The following is a 20,834-nucleotide window of genomic DNA, read 5'->3' on the forward strand; positions in this document are numbered from 1 at the left end:
GCTGGGCAAGCCCCGTTGTGGAGGAATACCCTTGAGAAAGTCCACGCCGTCTGCAAACGACTGCTCATATAGGTCTTGGGATCGCCCTGGTCGCCTAGCCAACCAAATTACTCGGTTAATACGATGTACGCGCATTTGTCCAATCAGCGTTGAGGTTAGAATGGCTGCCTTAACGTCATTGGTCTATTTTAGACAAGGGCGTTTTTTTTAGCTCGCTCCAACAGCACCATCTCTGGCAGGTGGTGTGCGCTTTAAAAACCATACAGTAGGCTAATGTTTAGGACGATAGGTAGGTAGGTATAGGGGGATTTACACACTTTAGGTTTTTAATTTTTGCTTTTTTTGGTTGATAGTTTTCGTCACCTGCCATTACTTTTTCCATTAAAGCCACCGGAGCCGCAGTGAATGAGATGAACGTCGGGGTTTCCCTTTCTGAGCCAGACACTTTGTGCTTTACGGTCAGCCGTGAATTAGACAACTGCTTCTTCATTATCACGCAGCTGGTGGAGAAAAAAAGACGGAAAAGCCCAACATGTTGATTATATTTCGAAACCGGTGTAAGCCTACATGAGAGAAAACCTCCCCGACCACGGCTGATAAGGACTCACATCCTGGAGCTGCCTCTCCTCATCCGCGTTCACTATGATATGTTGATGACATTTTTTTTGGAAGTGGCCGTGTGTCTTTTGTTTTCATTTCGGGATATGCGGATCGGTTAAAGCAACGAAACGCAAACAATCGGACGATTTTTCCCCCCTCCTCCCCGCTCTTAAAATGAGGAAGCGATTTTATAAAAAGACCCAGAAAATGGCAAAAAGGTCTCGTCGTCCGTGGGCCCGGATTTGAGTAAAAATGAAAAGGGAAGGAGCAAATGCAACAGAAGCATGATTTTTTTTTGCCCCCTACAGAATGACACCAAAGGAGGTAAAACACGGTGGAGGCAGATGAGAAGAGGCATCAATGAAGGCGATCTGGACAAGTTTTGAGTCGTTTTTAATGAACACACATACTTTGCTGTTCGATAGCAGATCGTTTCCACTATATTGACAGATTTTTTTTTTCTCTTTTGGGGAAATTTTCCAGTTCACAATTTACCTTCATACACATTGTATCTGTTATAGCATTTTTTTTTTACATTTTTTTTTTTTTTTTTTACATTTTTGATCCGGATCCAGCCCTGATTATTCAATGGAAGTATGTTATCAGCTGCCGGTTTTGCCTCTTGACAGGCCGGTTCCCAAGCATGTCCTCAGCCGGAGGGGAGCCATTAGCTTCAGCTCCAGCTCTTCTCTCTTTGGGGCTCCCGATCCAAGACAACTGTCACAGGTAAAGGAAAAAAAAAAGCCATGTCTCTTTTTTTTAATCATCTTTGAATCCCACAGCCTTAAAAACCAGCATCAATTTCAAGCAAATACAATGCATTCAGAAAGTATTCGCAGCTCTTCACGTTTTATGTTACAGCCTGATTCCAAAATTGAATTTATTGTTTTCCTCAACATTTCAAACTCAATACCCCATATGACAAAATGATTTTTTTTGCTACTTTATTAAAAAAAAACACATTTCTCAATACTTTGTTGATGTACCTTCGCACCAATTACAGCCTCAAGTCTTTGGTGTATGACTATTTTTGGGCAGTTTTTCCCATTCTTCTTTGCAGTACCTCTCAAGCTCCATGAGGTTGGATTGGGAAGCGTTGGTGCACAGCTATTTTCAGATCGCTCCAGAAATGTTCAATTTGGTTCAAGTCTGGGCTCTGGCTGGTCCACTCAAAGGACATTCACAAAGTTGTCCCGTAGCCACTCCATGGCTATCTTGGCTGTGTGCTTAGGGTCATTGTAAGATGAAACTTCACCCCAGTCGTAGGTCCAGAGCCGCCTGGAGCAGGTTTTTATCAAGGATGCTTCTCTATGTTGTTGCATTCATCTTTCCCTCGATCCTGATGAGTCTCCCAGTTCTTGCCTCTGAAAAACATCTCCAAAGCATAATGCTGCCACCACCATGCTTCACTGTCGGGATGGTATTGGCCAGGTAATGGACAATACCTGGTCTCCTCCAGACCGTGGCATTCAGGCTTGGTGGAGTACTGCAGATACGGTTGTTTATCTGGAATCGCTCAGTTTGGCCGGGTGGCCAGGAAGGTCCTGGTGGGTTCCAAACTTCCTCCATTTACAGACGATGGTGGCCACTGTGCTCATTGGGACCTTCAGTGCTGCAGAAATGTTTCTGTAGTCTGTATGTTTCTGTGCCTCGAGAGTCTCGGAGGTCTACAGACAATTCCTTTCGCGGCTTGATTTGTTCTCTGAAATGCACCGTGAACTGTGGGACAGACGTGCACCTTTTCAAATCACGTCCAATCAACTGAATTTAACACGGATCGTCTCCAATCAAGTTGTAGAAACATCCCAAGGATGATGAGTTTTTTATTTTTTAATAAAGTAGCAACAATTTCAAACTAACCTTTTTCACTTTGTCACTGCCGAGTATTGTGTGTTGAATGTTGTGGAAAAAACATGTATTGAATCCATTTTGGAAAAAGACTATAACATGACAAAGTATGGAAAAAGTGAAGCACTGTGAATGCTTTCCGGATGCACTGTATGTAAATAATCCACTGGAATCTTGCAGGTGGTTGTTGGATATCTAGGCCCTAACACTCACTTGCATAGAAGCACATATTTTCTTATCTCTTGCATCTAAGACACACACCAACCTGCCATGTCTTCACACTACTTTGAATTTCTGCGTCTTTCTCACAGATAAACCCCTTCTTGGATTACACTTTAGCCAGCACTGATGGTGTGTATAGTAAAACATTTTTACCCCTGGGACTGGCTACATTTGTGCGAGAGAACGTGTCTCTCTGTTATTTATTATTACATCTCTTGACACATTGACATAAGAAACATAAATCATTGAGTCATACTTCACTTCCTGCTTTCTCTCTGTCTTGAACTCTGAAAAAAAATGTGCCTCTGGTAAGCCTGCCTTTACTTCTCTTACTATGCGGTGACAGAAAATATAAAGATAGGCCACAACGACATTCATCATTTTGTGAGCCAACGCTTTGTTTGTTTCTCGTGTAAACAGAAGAAGCACCACAGCAGTATAATGTATCTCCTATGACTTAGCCAAACACTGAGTCACTGTTGTGTGTAAGCATGTGTATCAGATGATGTCCTCTCCATTAGGGCCCTTGTCCATTTCACCTGCTTGACTAACTGCAACACACGTGTGTCTGTTGAGAAGAGGTGCACATCAAATCATGAGTCAATGAACTCATTTTGAACTCTACGTTACAGTTTTTGAAATAGGAAAAAAAACCATCCACATTCTTGCTTCAGTAGTTTTTCACAACAGCAGCAGGGTGTATTCTCCTCCTCTTCTTTTTTTCTTTTTTTTTCTTTTCTTTTTTGTTGGTTCACGTCCCGCTAGTTTGGTCATGAACAGAAACTTCCAGAGCATTTCATGGCATCTGCCAACACATTAGCTAAGCATTAAGTCACTGTCTTTGACTGTGTGAGTGTCCTCTTCAATGGGCTGTCCATTAGTGCTTTGTGCGAGCCTGTGCACCACATAACCACCCATGTGTGTCCGCTTTGAACCTGCTACACCATCGCAGGAAGCCCTCAAACACTAATGCAACCCATGGTTATCAAAGGCCTGCAGCGGCGCTCATCCTCACTGGTCTTTCTTCACAGGGTTATTAGTGACGTTGGTAGATTTCATGGAATGTGCTTTTCCTAGATATGATCCAGTACCACCTTCTTCCTTTCTGATACTGATTCTGATGCGTAGACATGAGTGTCGGCCAGTTCTGGGTAGCCTTCCATTGAAAGAGAAGCCGTTGAAAAACAAACAAAGACAACACCTGCGTTAGCTTGCACTTAAATTGTTTATTTTAATCACATGTTGTGGTAAAAGTTGACTTGCATACTTGCAGTACCCAATACTAAATACATATTGGTTGGTAGGGTGGCACACTTTCACCCTTATTACAATCTGAGCCGGTGAAATAACCACACTGTAGAAGTCTGAATCCCGAAGTGAGATCATGTGAACGATCATTGCTCTGACACTCGACGCGATACTTTGGATAGAGGCCCGAGTGTAACGTGTGCTTAAATCAGTCAGATGAAGTTTAACCTAGCTATCTTCTAGCCTCGGATTCATTGCTGTCAATCTGTATGTGACAAAAATATCATTTGGACTTACTTTGAATCCAGCAGAGACATTTTGAGGTATTTAGAACACGAAAAGCAGCAAAAAGACATAAAAACTGAGTTCTGTCCACATGCTCTTTAATATGTTAAAGATGTTTATCACACTTCATATGGTTATCGCACCATTGAACAATGATATGGTTTTAATTATTACTTTTAAAAATTTTTTTGCAGGCTTAATTGGTACTAGAGAAGCTTCACTTACCTTCCTATGCACTACATTCTTGTCTTCAGTATCCGAAAACACAATCATCACTTTTTAAAATAGTAAATTAAGAATACGTTTAACACTAATCTAAGAGCCTGACGCTGTCACACTCTTTGATGCTTCTTGGACTTTGCTTCCCAAGCGTCAGCCCTAAAGGAAGGTTCCCTGGAGAGGTCACAAAACCTCAGGAAATAAACCCATCGAAGGTTGATGCTAGGTCGCTCATCCAGTGGATATAAGTGCATGTGAAGTTATTGCGTCACTTGATTGGGTTCACAGGTTTATTTCTACAAGTATAGTTTATAAGTAGGACAGAGTTCATTTTAAATCGGCAAACGTGAGGTGTGTATGTGTGTGCGTGTGCGTGTGTGCTTTTGTATCAGGCTTGCAACAACCGGGCCCTGTGTGGGGTCAAGTGTGTTAGAAGAAAGTTCAGCATGTAATTTTTGTGGTGATACAGTTTAATCACACTGTTTTTATATGCTAGGGGTTACGGCCACTTTTCATTCTTTTGTGCAAAAAAAAAAAAAAAAAAGTTCAATAATTGAACATGGATCTGCCGGCAAAGTCATTTTATCTTGTGAATTGGAAAACATGCATTCGCGAACAGCAACGTCACTCAGCCTTTGCCCCAGAGCAATTACACTTGAACAAATATTGTGTTTCTGGCCCTATTTATGACAATAAGGGTGCGTTTGTCCTTGGTGGCTGCTGTGTTTTTATGTGCGGTTCCACAGGCCTGTTGTTTGTGGAAGCAGCTCTGGACTAGCACTGCAGAAAGAGGCAGTTAGGCATGTGCCTGGGCTCTGTGGGCAGGGGTTTGGCTCGCAGCCAGACTCACAGATGGCCAGAGTCTCAGTCTCTCTTTTTTTTTTTTTTTTTTTCTTTCTTTGGGCTATCTTGTTCTGCTCACTCACAAGCTCTCCCTCTCTTATTCTTTATCCTGAAGGCCCCCCCCCCCTTTTTTTACCCTCACAGATGAAGACATTTCCTCTTGTAAACAGAGGGCGAAAGAGTCGGGTTGAGCAGCCTCAGAAGAATATGCCCCTCTGTGTTTGGGGAATGCTTTTGATTGGGAGTAAATATGCTGCTGAAGAGGCGTTGAAAACGGCAACTGCATTAATACGTGGTCTCATTTATCTTTTTTCAATGCCTCCATTGTTTTCGAACAATGCACGTTGGCCTGCCTGTTGACTAATTCCTAAAAGTGAGGAAGACGATCGTTTGAATTTCGGCTCGTATATTGTGATCGTGTTGGAATGTTTTGCTTTCGCTGGAGGGAAGGCACAAACACAGGGCCGAATAAGATTGGTGCGTAATGAAAGGACGACACAAGGAGGAGGTCACAGCGAAAGCACAAAATGTGCACATTCTCACCTCAAGCCTCTTTTCATCGCTGTAAACGTCTCCGAAAAAGAAGTCGGCGAGGCTACATTGTTCATGCCATGTGGCTGGCCCGCTGCCAGGATTTTGTACTAGATGCATTTCACACACAGTCACATGTTTCTGACAGGAGTGTGTAATTGACAACTCGTTCAAAACAGAAGATGGGGGGGGGGGGGGATGCATGAATCAATTAACAGATGCAGGGTATTGATGAGCTCTGTGCGGTCACATGGTTTCAGTGATCACGGGAGGAAAACACTGACCTGCTGTTCATCATATCACAGTTGGAGATATCAGCCACAGTATGTTGGCCACTGACCCTAGAGTGACTCCTTCATATTTCAGATGTTTAGAGAGATCTTGATCGGCCCGTGCGTCAGGCCTGGAGATATCGCTTCGTGTTTCATCCACACTAAGGATGTTTCTGAGCTGAGCGCCATCACACTACAGTGCTGCACTCCAAATAACTTACTATGTTGATTTTTGAACTGAGCCGATAAGGCTTTTTTTTTTTTTTTTTTTTTTTTGTCTTCCTACACAGTGCAGTCGGAATGACGTAGTTTCAGGATGTGGTAAGAATGCTGAAGGAGTCGTTCAGACTCTGAGCTCGATGTTTCACAACCTTTTCACAAAAGCTTTAACTCTCTCCGTGCCAGAGCCCGGATTTCTGAGAAGCCTGCGCCAATGAGCTGGAATGCCAGGCTTCTTTTGTTTGTTATTAAAGCGAGGATGTGAATTATTTAGTAAATAAACAGGAGCTGTCCCTTCCAGCCTGTCTTCATTTAAACCCTCCCCGTCTCTCTGTCTTTCTTTGTAAGGGGGGCCCCTCTTATCACATGACCGTTTTGTTTTCGTGCTGCAGTGTCGAGTGCAATCGGCCATGAGAATGTGGCTCCACACATCAAAACACTTACAGACACAATGTCAGAGGCCAGCTGCTCTGCCTGAATATTAATCATATAGGATGGTCGTTGATTGATGTTTTTTAACACCAAATATCTGTTCAGAGGCACACTGGCTGGAGTTCTGTTTGCCATCCTTGGAAGGTTAAGACATCCGAGGGAGGAGGGGCAGCAAGCAGGCCGAGAGAAGCAATTAGAGCATGGGGTTGATGTTTAAAAAACGAATGAAATTCCTGTGCAGGGCAAACAGCCTGTTAGAGTATGAAGCCCCCTTCCCCCACCCGTTAACTCCACTTCTATCATAGAGCTACAGGCACATTTATACAAGGCCACTTATTCTGTCTAAAGAAGGACTAAATCATTTTAAGACAAGCCAGAACAAATGGGGGGGGGGGGGGGGGACTCACATCGGTCACAGATATATTACTGCTAGACAAGCATACTGCTTTGTTCTCTGCCGTCGCCACTATCCTGTCACCCGCCAGCGAAGGAACCTGGCCAATTCACCCCAGGCCTCTGCTCCTCCAAAACTCACTGCAGCTGGAGTGTGTCAGAGTGGACAGTTCTCATAAAACACTCTTACAACAGGTAGACTCCATCTAGGGTTTTTTTTTTTTGTATACACTCTCTCACACACACACACACACACACACCTGTCCACATTTATGGCCTAGCACTCAGTTACTGGAATGTGCACGTCCCACACAGCCGAGCGCTGCAAGAGGCCATAACTCAGAAGGAAGCTTTCAGTTTATGAAATGGTGCTGCTGAGTCTAGCTGCTTTTGTCTTGGGAATTTACACGAGTGTGTGCTCTGCTTTATTTCTGATAAGTCAGTTTATAGGAATATTGCTGGCTTCCTCGGCATCTAAAACAGCCCTGTCCTTGGCTCGAATCCAAATGAAAGCTTAAAGGTATCATGAAAAACCGGTTTTGTTGTCTGTGCATTTTGGGGGGGGGGGGGGGAAAGGAAGTTTGAGAATGCCTTACAGTGCACTGGACCGTTGAATGCCATTCATTGGGCGTCAGACTACAATATCAGCTCATCACAATGCTATGATGACAAGAGAGCCTGTTTGGAAGAAAGCCACTGAGCTGTTTGGAATTTCAGTTTTTGCATATCAGCCTCCGCCCTTTTGATGCACACACACACACACACACACACACGATGCATCAATCTGTTTGCATCAAGCAAACATCTCTAGAACAGACGTTCGTATTAACTGTAGGAGTCAGAAAAGGATAAACACAGAAGGCCTGGTCTAACTCACAACTCACTCAACTGTCAGGACTTTTGACATGAGCGTCCTGACCCCGAGCGGTGTGAATAAACCACGATAAGAAACGGAGCCCGATGGAAACGAGCTCAGATGAAAATGGCCAGAGCACAATGAGCAGACTGTTAAAGTCCTAACAAAAGTCAATTTGCCTCGTTCTCTTGTGTCTCTGCTTCAAGCAACCACTTACTGGCTGCAACCTGATGATGTTTAGTTGAAGACATGTATGACCTGTGGTTTTTTCGCCTTCAATCTGAACGATGGAACAGAGGCGTTGTACGGACGAGGCGGTTTGAACGGAGTGCAGCGCCTTGTGTTTGTGCATGTCTGACTGTGTGCGTGCGTGTGTGTGTGTGTGTGTGTGTGTGTGTGTGTGTGTGTGTGTGTGTGTGTGTGTGTGTGTGTGTGTGTGTGTGTGTGTGTGTGTGTGTGTGTGTGTGTGTGTGTGTGTGTGTGTGTGTGTGTGTGTGTGTGTGTGTGTGTGTGTGTGTGTGTGTGTGTGTGTGTGTGTGTGTGTGTGTGTGTGTGTGTGTGTGTGTGTGTGTGTGTGTGTGTGTGTGTGTGTGTGTGTGTGTGTGTGTGGAGCTCCTGCTGTACCGTGCTTCTGCAACGCTGAAACGCAATGTGAATTCCCCGTGTGGGACACAGAACATTGCACCACTGCAGAATGGTGACTGTTAAATATTACTTATGTGCCTGCATCATATCTTAAGGTGGCTCCAATTTGGCAATTCTTTGACTATAAAGCCAAAATATTGTGTGAAAATGTTTCAAGGGTAACTAAATATGGCTCGACAAATCAGCACATCTGGCTTGGCAAATCTGGCCCTTTTTTTTAGAAAGGGTACATGAATCAACATTCAGACTGATGTAAATGTAACCAAATTGTCTGAAAGGCAAATTTTCATCGGCAGTCTCTTTTTACAAAATGTTTTTGGCATCATAGAATTAAATGTAGCCCATTAACATGTGTTCTTTAGTCTAGAAGCAACAATATACTCTGAAGGAAAAGACAGCGTGGTTTGCTGAGTGGGATTGAACAGTCCTTCCAAGCTGAACCTTTAATGGTCCTGTTTGTGGCAGTTTTTGAGTTAATAAAACCAGACAAAGGAGGGGGGGGGGAGTTAAACCACGAAGAAGCCTATAAACTACACGATGGATGCTTTCATTGTCCAGGGGTTGATGGAGCCAAATGAGAAAAATCTTTCTCTTCATACCCAAGTCGAGTCTGTACTGGGGAGAAAACTGCAAATAGGGCAACAGATTGGTAGAAATTGTGATCATAGCCCTGTTTTGGGTTTGTTACCAGAGGCGATGGGTCAAAAGGAAAGTAACAGCCATTCACACACAATCCATGACAATACCGAGGGGAAGAGAAGCAATCCAACAGTTCTGTCCGAAAATGTCAAATTCATTTGTCTCTCCACAAAAATCTACCAAACAATCCCTGCACTTGGGAATCTATTTAGTAACTTTTCTTACAGATATTGCAGCCATTTTTTTTTTACCAAGCCTTGTCTTTAATAACCCATAGCCCCATTGTTTTTATTAATTCAGCTGAAGAACAACTGGCAGACGTTTAAACTAGATACCTTTGCTTTGACCAACCATGATCAAAACATTAAAAAAAAAAAAAAAAGTCTAAATCTACTGTATAGGAAGGTAGGTTTTATCAAACGACAAAAAAGGAAGCAAAGTTTTATCAAGTCATTTGTTGAAGTAGCAACTTAGCTTGTGTAAATGTGGTCAGCCTCTGTTTAGCCTTTAATAAAATGTCTTAATCCCTTACGCAACAGGAATTCAACAAGCATGACATGCTGTTTCAAAGAAATCCAAAACAGATTCTCAGAATGGGACATTATTTTACCCACCAAGTTCTGATCCGAAGTGATTCTAACACACAACATTCGAAGAGAAAAACTATGTTAGAAAATACTGGCAGCTTACACAAAGAGGCATTTCAAAAAGAAGATTAACCATTCCTGCATTCCGAGTGTTTCGTATGATATGAAGCGTATGAATAGCTTGTTCGATAAAGGACAAACTGCTGAATTATCTTTAATGAATCATGAGTGTTTGACTTTGACATCCTGCATCTCTGGCTGTCACCCTTATTTCCCTTCACCCTCAGCTGTGAAGCATGAATGCCAAAAACAAAGATTAAAAAGGAGCTTAAGTTCATGTCGGACCACAACAGGACCATCCTGGATTTTTTTTTTTTTGTGTGTGTGTGTCTCTTTGTTGGCACTGGACACTGTGAGGCGTGGCAGGGGGTGTGTGTTGTGGACGGGCCTCGTCAAGGGTAAAACGTGACTCTCCCCTCTGTCTACAGTGGGAATGTGACATTGACAAAGTGTTTGCGCTGATGCCCCCTTCATACTAGCTTACACATGGAGCACATGCCAGTGTCCACTTAAATGTGTGTGTGCGCAGCAAGCTGTGGCCAAAAGGTTTGTTTGAGCAAGTGCTGGCAGGGGTTGGTCACTCTTCCATTCCCAGCTCTGGAGCCAGCTATACACAGTTCCCACACACGCTACAGCTAATAGAAGCCCCTTACATACACACATTGTGTCACATACACACTCAAAGTGTGTATGTGTGTAGTGTAAACATTGAGGCCTGTTGACACTAAAATACAGCTTTGTAGATTACCCACCGTGAGTCAAGCTGTTTGCTAGCCAGTAAAATATTAGCTTTGGATTGGCGGCTGTCATGAGCCTGAGAGAACAGACAGTGTCAGGTGTGTGTGTGTGTGTGTGTGTGTGTGTGTGTGTGTTTGTGTGTGCGTGTGTGTGTGTGTGTACAATGATCCTGAGGATATGAAGTTAAGTATGCACAAGCATGTGCTCTATAGCATGTATGCGTTTGTGGTGTCACCAGTTGATTGTCGTCTTAAAATGGTCACAGAATGAGGACCGTAAGCCGAGCGGCCAGTCAGACAGACTCCCTGTGGAATGGGTGACACCAGATAAGGGTAGCCAGAGAAGGGAAAGCGGAGAGCCGGCCTGGATGGGGGTTAGGATGTGTCGAGTGCATGGAGAGGTGAGCCAACACCTCAGTGTAGCCCGGAGCAGCTGTCTGTCGACAGAGCAAATATGCACTTACCACAGTCCTACCCGCTACAGCTACCAGTGGAGACTCTGCTGCTGCAGCTGCCTCCTGCGCAGAGAGACTGTTCACACTAGATACTGTTTCAGACAATGTGGACACAAAACAGACCCTCTTTGCTCCAAACCTCATTCATATTTCCGCAACTTTTTCCAATTCCAAAGTAAACAGTGGCACCATTGTTCACAACAAATACAACAGTATTTGATTTTGCATGTCTGAGGACACCTGTACTCCAGAAACCGCAATAAATTCTATTACGGTTTTGTTCCTGCTCCAAAACCAACTTTGGAGCTGAAATGTCATTATGTGTTATGTGTTAGTGTTATGCTGCACTGCAAACTTTCAGTGCTCATAGTGAGTCGGTATAAACTTCTGATTGGCCAATTGATGTCTGCTGTGTGTTTTCTTTTTTTATGAACGCGTCATCTGGTTGTATTATTTGTATTAAAAAAGAAAAGAAGATCACAACAATTGAGCCTTTTATTTTTACATAGTCATGTTTTAAACTAACAATAGACGGACTTGATAATAGATATGAACATAACATCAATCTATTGCTAAGTCTGAAGATGGTGGACAGGATCTCTATCCTGCTCATCAGCTAATGCAAATACATGATATTCAAACACGGATTCAAATCCATTCAAATGACGTGCTGACGTCAGATCAGAGCGGATCAAGCTCATTTGATGGGGCCCAAAGTGTGTGTGTGTGTGTGTGTGTGTGTGTGTGTGTGTGTGTGTGTGTGTGTGTGTGTGTGTGTGTGTGTGTGTGTGTGTGTGTGTGTGTGTGTGTGTGTGTGTGTGTGTGTGTGTGTGTGTGTGTGTGTGTGTGTGTGTGTGTGTGTGTGTGTGTGTGTGTGTGTGTGTGTGTGTGTGTGTGTGTGTGTGTGTGTGTGTGTGTGTGTGTGTGTGTGTGTGTGTGTGTGTGTGTGTGTGTGTGTGTGTGTGTGTACACTGATAACAGGGGTGTAAGGCCCGTATTCAGCTGATGACATTGAGCTGGAACGTGTTTATCAGTGAAACAGATTGTACACACATGCACAGCAGATTAGAACCCACAGTAGCAACATTTCCCCACCCTCCACTTTACATGCACTTTTTATTTATAACAATTTGCTCTTCTGTTTTTGAGGTGCTTTTCAGACAAACCAAAAACATTGGTGCGGTTGTTGTAATAATACAGTATTATGTCTTTATAAACCTTGGAAAGTCATTGATGATGTTTGGTTTTTTTCTTACTCATTCAGAGACGAGGGGCCATCTCGTACGACAGCTCTGACCAGACGGCGCTGTACATTCGTATGCTAGGTAAGTGTTTCCCCGCTCTCTATCCCGTAAGCGCACGTGCACTGAGCAGCAGAGACACGCACAACTCACGTTTGCCAGACATCAGAGGGGTTTATCTCTTCCATGTTCATTTTTATTTCTTAATACCCAGCGGCTTAAAAGCACGCAAGATGGGGAAGGGATGGAGTGAGGGATGTAGAGATTATAAAGCCGCACGAGGAATCCACTCAATCTGTAGCCTTTTAGTAATCGCTCAATCACAACAGGGTTGTGCGTTTTGAATCCATCTCTTTACATGTCTTAAAGGTTTGATCAGATTTGTTTACAGTACATGTAAAAATATTTGTTTTGATTATCTCTCAGTCCATTTGTCCTCAGCAAGCCCGAATGAGATTGCAGTTTAGAAATTGGATAAGAGGACTCAGGGTTTATTGCTCTGTCAGGGACGTGGACTCAAAGGCTTGGAGGTAGCCTTCCCCTCCTGATCAGTGAAGCTATTGGGGAGCGATTAGAGGCTTGTTGTATCACTAACTTCAGTCCCACATACACACTGACTGAGCCCTCGCGCAGTCTTTTCCCACATTGATTCACAGATCAGATGGTGTCAGCTGGAAGTGAGCAGCCAGAAAGAAAGAGTCAAATTCCTCACAGTGTTCTCCTGTCAGTGTGGTTCATAGATATTAGACTGCTGCTGTGAAGCTTAGTGAGTATGCAGGGAGCATTAAACAGCAGGGGCTTCAGGCTTTACTGACTGTTATGTTTACTGTAGCTTTCACGTAATATCCCGGTACTGTATTTCTCCGCAGCTTGATAACACCCCTGACTGCTACGTGCGTTTGTCACAGTCACAGCGGTTTATCGTGCCGACTGAAGGCGTTTCAGCTTTTTTAATCATTTCAATTGTATGATTGCAGGCTCCTACGTCAGCAGCACAGAGCGTCTGTGACGATGGGTTTTTATATTAATTGGAGTGTTAGGAGAGGCACGTTCATGCAGACTGGTGTGTGCTCGAGCCAGGGTTGGTTCAGTCTGCCAACTTAATGCTGATGTGCTTTCAAATAGCACTACTCGGAGCTTTTGCCACATCAGTTATAATGACATGACCTACATCCAACCCCCCCCCCCCCCCCCCCCCCCCCCCCCACACACACACACACACACACACCCACCCCCCCACCCTGAGCACCAGCACTAATGCATCAGGGGAAACATGGACCCTGTGACTGTGAAAGAAAAAAAAAAACAAAAAAAAACACTGGTCACACAGGCGCACACATAAACACGTGTTGAGCCACAGCACATGCATTTGCAGATGTGACAGATGTATGACAAACTCTATCACACACACACACACACACACACACACACACATACACACACACGTAAAATGTCAAGAACAGTTTCACTCTCTCCATCTCCACGTTCATGTCCTGCAGGTTTACATCCGGCCTTTCATCATAATGTAAAGACCACGGTGCCTGAATAGTAATTCTCAGTTTTTCATATTTCGATAGGAGCTTGTTTAGTTTGTAAACAGCTGTTTCCAAGTAAGTAACATTTGTATTTTTGAGAAATAATCGCTGCGATTGCTTAGATTAAAATTCGAACGCACATGAGAAACAATCAGATAGTGGCATGCTGCAAAACTGCCATTCTGCTACAGATGAGCACGAAGAGAGTTGCCTGTAACGACACACCATACATCCATCTATGTGCTCTCCCTGCTCCTGACTGCAATCTACAAGCAGACCAGCCTCTGTTTGGTCCCGATCCTCTGCCTGACTAGAGACAGTCTTTGATGGACTATAAATCCCGCCCTGAGTTCTGCTGGTAGAGCCGACTGTCCTCACATGGCATCGCATGCTCAGCTGTTTGACTGACTATCCTCTTCCAGGCCATTTGCGAGTGTGTATGTGTGCGTGACTGTGCAGGCACATGGATAACTAGATTTGGGTCAAAACGGTGTTTACAAACTCACATCTTTGGCTTGTTTTATTTCGCTCTGAGCACCGAAATGATGAGCTTTACAACATTGGAAAGAGAAAACTAGTGTGCGCACCGCATCCAGGCAAAATGTTTACAGCTGTGGGACAAGGTTCAGCTCCCAGCGGCAATGTTATTTAGACAGGGCAACATTTGGATCTTCCTTATTTCTTTTATGACATTGGACCTTATACACAAAGGTGAAGTCCTGCATCACTTATAAAAGGCATGATATCCTCATTTTATATTCACACTGTCAGTTACAAGAAACAAATAAACCTCCTTATTGCAACAAATATGAATAGTTTGGTTTCTATTAGCGTGTAACTATGCCGCAACTACAGTTCCCATGAGTTTTTAATAGGCTTTATTAGCAAGTTCAGTAGATGTATGTACACTTCACCTCCTGTCTGAGACCACAGCAGTGGTTAGCTATACAATCAAAAGGAACGTGATGGGAGCAACTCATGATCTATTTTAGACATGCTGTATTTCGACCGGCCGCAGAGGCAGGAAGTAACGCACATTGAGGCTGAAGAAATACATAGGCTGAAGAAATCCTAATGGTCTAATAATTGAATGAAAAGGCTGCACAGTTTGTTAAGTTAGAGAATATGAAATACTCTGAAACCACAAGATAAAAAACAAGAGTCTTTTGGAGCGGGGCGTTCTGCTCCCGAGCCTCGGGTTGCCGACCACAGAGCTAGTGGAACAAAGGCGCGCTTAAAACAGGGCAGCATTTCTGCTTTGTTAATTTCACACGCACTTCCAGTTATTGTTGTTATGATGTTACATTATCATTAGCAACATGTACGTTGTCCCTTGTACAGCTCATCTTCGTTGCTCTTATGCAAAATAAATTCCAGCAAACAATGGAAAGCATTTGTTAAATACTCGTTCCTTCTCCTTACGTATTCGGACACGTTTCTTCAGAAGGAGCTTGAATCTTGAGGAAATAAGTGTTGATTTCTTCTAGGAGATGTGAGAGTGAGAAGTCAGGTGGGATTTGAACCGGAACGAGGAAGCTCCCACCCGTACCTGTGCATCGACTTTCGAACTCTTCACAGTGAGTATGAGCCACATCTGATGACCTCGTCTATAAGTCAACTCTCTGTTTGCTTCAGTCCATCCGGATTAACTGTTCACTGTTTACACACAGTTTATTAGATGCTGATGAAGGCCTGGTGTACTGTCAACTTTGATCAAAGCTTTGTGAATAGGTGTGATTCGATCACGTTCACACTCGTTTTCGTGAAAAACAAACTTTGTTGCAATGAGGTTGTGCATGTGCCTGTGTACGTGTGTGCGTGTGTAAGTGCATGCATGTGTTTGCGTGTGTTGACATTTTGACCCACAAGTAATCCTATCTCATGCTGACGTGTTTCCGGATTGCAGCAATGGTTTACTCAGACAGAACTATTGTTTGTGTGTGTGTGTGTGTGTGTGCTGTGTGTTTGAGAGACCACTGACAAAGCATGTCTGCTGTGTGATTCCAGACGAGCGGCTTACGAGTGGGCGGCTGTGTCAGCAGCGACTCTGTGTATATATGTGTGTGTGCGTGTCGGTGTCAGATCCCCGCAGAGTTTGAGCAACCCAAGTGAATCTCTGAACCTAATGAGCTTGTAAAATAAACATGAACCAAAACAACACTCGTACATACTCAAAATATGACATCCTCTGCCAATTTCTGCATGTGTTTTTGTAGCACGGCTGGGATGTGGCTCTGCATCAGCAAGCTCCGCTCCTGAAAGGAGGGTCCACAGGCTTCTCAGCTTCCAAAGGTACCTGCACTCGTCTCGCTTGCTGCGGGGGATCCCGCAGCAGATCCCCCTCCACCTCCTGGATGGAGACTACACTGGACAAGCCAGAGTATGCCATCCACCTTTATATGCACCAACATAATACGACATTCATATGATTCGTTTCACGTCATTAATTCTGTGCTTCTATTTTCTCTCTTTCGTAGTGCATGCTGGAAAAAGTCGGAACGTGGAACTTTGACATTTTCCTCTTCGATAGGCTGACAAACGGTATGATTTCAAATAGTTCAGCTTTATTTGTTCCCGAAGGACAATTGGTTTTGCAGCAAGGCATCAAAGGACAGAAAAAAAATACATTTAAGAAGTTAACATGTTAAAATGTAAGAGGCACTGAATATAGCAGCCTTCAAGAAACAACAGTGATCCTTGACCGAGGATCTTCACATTTAAGCAGTCTTAGATTGAATGTGCTACCAAGGGTGCCATCTATTGGATGCAAGCTGACAGAGAGGATTTGCTGTGGGCAGATTTACTTAATAATAATTCAGTCACTGAAAAGTGACATCTACAACAATCATAAGAAAACAACAGGAAACTTGAAGTGTATGGAGAGTATTTATTGTTGATGTTTCTAGTGCTGCTGTGATGTTTGGTTACAGTCCACAAAGAGCAGCTCCTTTCCAGTGCGTTCATTTTCAACCACCATCCCAACAGCATATCAAAAGGAAAACATGTGTCCAACCAAAAGACGTCTCACAAGATGTTATATTTGGAAAAAGTGCATGACTCAGATGAGAGAAGAGTGCGCTCTCAGTTTTCGATGTGCTCACGATACATCTGTCTTGATGTTTGCTGTGTAACTCAATAATAAGAAATTGGAAAAGGGGTTGCAAGACATGAAAATTCGCCATGCACTAGGGGCAAGAAGGGATGAGAAATCACAAAGATATGTGATTTGGGGAGATAAAATAAAGGAGAAATTAAGATGGGTATTCAAGGCAGATTTAGAGAACACCATGAAATAATAAAAAAAATAAAAACAGCTTTGTCCTGCAGTGCACCAAGATCAACAGATTGTTGATTTTTTACAACACAACGTCTGACAACAAACCCCCCCCCCCCTTTTTTTTTTTTAAACAAATGAGGAAATCCAAAATCCAAATGATAACTGTGCGCTTGTCTTCTCTTTCAGGGAACAGCCTGATCACCCTGACCTTCCACCTGCTGAACCAGTACGGCCTGGTCGAGCTCTTCCAGATGGACATGGTCAAACTCTGGAGGTTCCTGGTCATGGTCCAGGAGGACTACCACAGAGACAACCCTTACCACAACGCTGTCCACGCTGCAGACGTCACCCAGGCCATGTACTGCTACCTGCGGGAACCCATGGTGAGACGCGCAAACAAGATGCTTTGGCTTTAGTTTTGCAAAGCTTGAAGTTTACGTGTCTTTTGTAGACCCTGAAGTGCTCAATTTCAAGAGTTGTCTTTTTTTTGTATCCTTCCTGTTGCATGTGTAGCTCGCCAAGTCTCTGACCTCCTGCGACATCCTGCTGGGAATCCTAGCCGCCGCCACACATGACCTGGACCATCCTGGGGTCAACCAGCCTTTTCTTATAAAGACTGACCACTACCTAACTACACTGTATAGGGTAAAACTGCTCCTAAGCTGTCTTTCAGAACTCACTAATGAAGTCACTTAATGTGAAAAGGAATTATGAGCCTAAAGTGTCTTTTAATATGCAGAATACCTCCGTTTTGGAAAACCACCACTGGAAGTCAGCAGTTGGCCTGCTCAGAGAGACGGGCCTGTTCTCCCACCTTCCCGCTGAGGACAGGTCAGTCTGACACAGAAAACACGAGAAGCACTTTTCTTCTAACTCCACCAGATATAGCACCTGTGCACGGTTCAACATGCTACCACAGTAAGTTCAAAGTACTTTTCTACCACCCCTCAGAATGAACATGGAGAGGGAGTTGGGCTCCTTGATCCTGGCCACAGACATCAGCAGACAGAATGATTACCTATCCAGGTTTCGCCTGCACCTGGACCAGGACAACCTGTGCTTGAGCAACGCCAGCCACCGGCACTTCGTCCTGCAGGTCTGTTACCTCATCGATAACGCATACACACACACACACACACACACACACACACACACACACACACACACACACACACACACACACACACACACACACACACACACACAGTTTCTGCACCTCAGTTTAGCTTTAAACTTTTTTTCCCCTCCTTACACGTGTGCAGATGGCTCTGAAGTGTGCAGACATCTGTAACCCCTGCAGACCCTGGGAGCTGAGCAAACAGTGGAGTGAGAAAGTCACTGAGGAGTTCTTCCAGCAAGGTTATCTATTTCTGCGGCCTTGTATTCTCATTCCTCGTTCATTTTGTATTTGTTATTATTTTTCAAAGTGTCTCAATGTTTGTAATGGTGGAACACAATTCCATACATAGCTTATAAAATGTCATGCTCTCTTAGGAGACATTGAGAAGAAGCACAAACTTGAAGTCAGCCCACTATGTGACAGAGAGGCAAACACAGTTGGAAACATTCAAATGGGTAAGTGTTTCTGTTCTGTATTTTTTTATTACAGCTTTAATTTGAAGCTCGACTCCAAGATTTAGCCCTGATCTTGCCCTCTGTCTCCTCTTGCTCAGGCTTCATGACGTACGTGGCTGAGCCTCTGTTTGCAGAGTGGGCCCGTTTCTCTGACACGCGTCTGTCCCAGACCATGCTGGGCCACATGGGGCTGAACAAGGCCAGCTGGGGTGGCCTCCAACCGGAACAAACTTCTGTCTCTGAGGAGGCGGAGCCTAGCACAGCCGGCACCAACACATTAAACTCCGCCGCTGCCATCGCCCGAAGAGACAGCAACACAGCCACAGGAGGAACCAGCTCCATAGAAATACCTCAGGGAAGCAGAGAATCCTGACACCCCTCATTGGGCCCTTTCACCTCGACCCCTTGACCCCTGACCCCGGCCTCAGGGCTTCAACACACACTGGGGCTCGGGTGGGGCATGTGATGGTCTGCAGCCCCGCCCCACCTGATCCTTACACCTTGTTTATGTTTATTTGCTTTTGCCTCTCATCTTGATAAACCACTGATTTTATTTAATTTATTTAATTTTAATTCCTCTTTGTTGGTATAGAGCAATACATAGATACCTCATTTGGCTACTGCTGTATTTTCTTTTATTTGCATTGTTTTATTTATTTGTCCACTGTAGTTTTGGCATTACTGACTGAACACACCACTTTTTGTTTGTCAGTGAACCTTAAGGGGAAAGCAGTGTGAGAACTGAAGACTTTTTTTTTTTTTTTTTTTTTTTTTTTTTTTTCTGGTATTTTGAAGTGCCATTTGTAAACAAAGATTTGAAGAATGATCTGAATTGACTGATACTACTGGAGTATTCAGACTTTTGACCCTCCTCAGACTTTAAGATTGCATTCGTATTGAAGATTCTTCCTCATGTAAAAAAAAAAAAAAAAAAATCAAAAAAAAAAAAAAAATGTGACAAGCCCAGTCTTTTTGCTGCCTCTATGAAGACTGTTTACGCATCTCCCTGTTTGTTCGTTGTTTCTTTCCCTTGAACTGAATTATGTCGGCTCCACGGTTTGCCTTCAAAGCACAGATGTGAAGAACCACTCGTTTGAACCGTCATCCCACTGTTGAAGCCATGAGCAGAACCTTATTCAAACACACCAGATGCCATAAGTAACTCCGCCTGTGCTACTATGTGTTCTTGCACTCCTGAATAATGACGGTGTTGGACGTGCACCTACTTCTCCACAACACCTTGTGATGGTATTGTAGATAATTAGTTTATTCTTCTGATCAATCTTCCAGTGCTGGTTGAACTCGGGGGAACTTCCCTCCCAGACTGGAGTTCAGAAATTCGCTGCACATGCATCTTGACCTGGAAACTCCACTCAACGCAACTCGACTCGCTCAGGGTTTTGCCAGTCTCTTATGAAGAGGGAGAGGATGTGACTGCAGTTGAAGCAAGGTTTGCGTTTTTTTTTTTTTTTTTTTTTTCCTGGGATCTACTGATGGGACCTCTCCCTCTCTGCAGAATGTCTCTCTCAGCTCCATGCAACCTAAAGGACTGCTTGATTGATGCCTTATTACTATGCACAAACTATGCTAAGTGACCAAACCAGCTCCTGTTCCCATCAAGTGCATGGTGTGCTTGTCTCTGAATGCACTGTCCGATCCCTTTGCATTTTTGTTGTGAGGAACGACTCCAGCTGTCCTTTTCTTTATTTCTCTCTCTCTCTCTTTTGTACGGAAACAAAATGGTCGAGTGACTTTGAACATTCCATTTCTTCGTGTTTGGTTCGTCGACTTTGACTCTGTACAGTGACACGTGTTTGTGTTGAAACACTTTGGAAAATAACAGGTGCTTTTTCTTACTTTCGCTGATTTGTATTTTGCTGTAAGTGCTGTAAGACTGTTGATAAAAACTGTTTACAATTTGTTGTGACAGCCATTTTTTGGGATGACTTCAGTGTCGAGCCAGATTTTGTAAAGGCTTTGCTGTATTGAACTTTTTGATACATGCTTGTTGCAGTTAAGATTTGAATAATAAAACCTGTTGCTGACAATTTGGTCTTTGAATGTCGTGGTTAAATCCTCAAAGTCACACTTACAGGGTAACCGTTCTCCTTCATG

The 20,834-nt window shown here is 43.7% G+C and overlaps 1 protein-coding gene across 5 annotated transcripts; it reads left to right on the forward strand.

Moving 5' to 3' along the window:
• The first annotated feature begins 206 nt into the window (after positions 1 to 206).
• On the forward strand, positions 207 to 20,767 carry pde7a (phosphodiesterase 7A). Of its 5 annotated transcripts, none has more exons than XM_079361250.1 (13): positions 214 to 289; positions 1,230 to 1,326; positions 12,356 to 12,416; positions 15,355 to 15,444; positions 16,084 to 16,247; positions 16,345 to 16,408; positions 17,331 to 17,527; positions 17,658 to 17,789; positions 17,884 to 17,975; positions 18,096 to 18,240; positions 18,407 to 18,503; positions 18,639 to 18,719; positions 18,818 to 20,767. In XM_079361250.1, the coding sequence occupies exons 3-13, from the start codon at positions 12,410 to 12,412 to the stop codon at positions 19,090 to 19,092; spliced, it is 1,344 nt and encodes a 447-aa protein (XP_079217376.1). In that variant the 5' UTR covers positions 214 to 289; positions 1,230 to 1,326; positions 12,356 to 12,409; the 3' UTR covers positions 19,093 to 20,767. The 5 variants fall into 5 exon arrangements, with proteins under 5 accessions (XP_079217372.1, XP_079217373.1, XP_079217375.1 ...); XM_079361248.1 differs by having other exon boundaries at positions 216 to 293; XM_079361246.1 differs by having other exon boundaries at positions 207 to 1,326.
• Positions 20,768 to 20,834: the final 67 nt, after the last annotated feature.

The sequence above is a fragment of the Symphodus melops genome (genome assembly GCF_947650265.1).
Source record: "Symphodus melops genome assembly, chromosome: 14".
NCBI lineage: Eukaryota > Metazoa > Chordata > Actinopteri > Labriformes > Labridae > Symphodus > Symphodus melops.

Excerpts from the sequence above, each read along its gene's own strand:
- pde7a (XM_079361246.1), top strand. The coding sequence starts at position 1,189 with ATGGAAGTATGTTATCAGCTGCCGGTTTTGCCTCTTGACAGGCCGGTT. Across the intron at positions 17,790-17,883 it reads ACCTAACTACACTGTATAGG|AATACCTCCGTTTTGGAAAA; the intron begins GTAAAACTGCTC and ends TTTAATATGCAG. Across the intron at positions 18,504-18,638 it reads TGAGGAGTTCTTCCAGCAAG|GAGACATTGAGAAGAAGCAC; the intron begins GTTATCTATTTC and ends ATGCTCTCTTAG.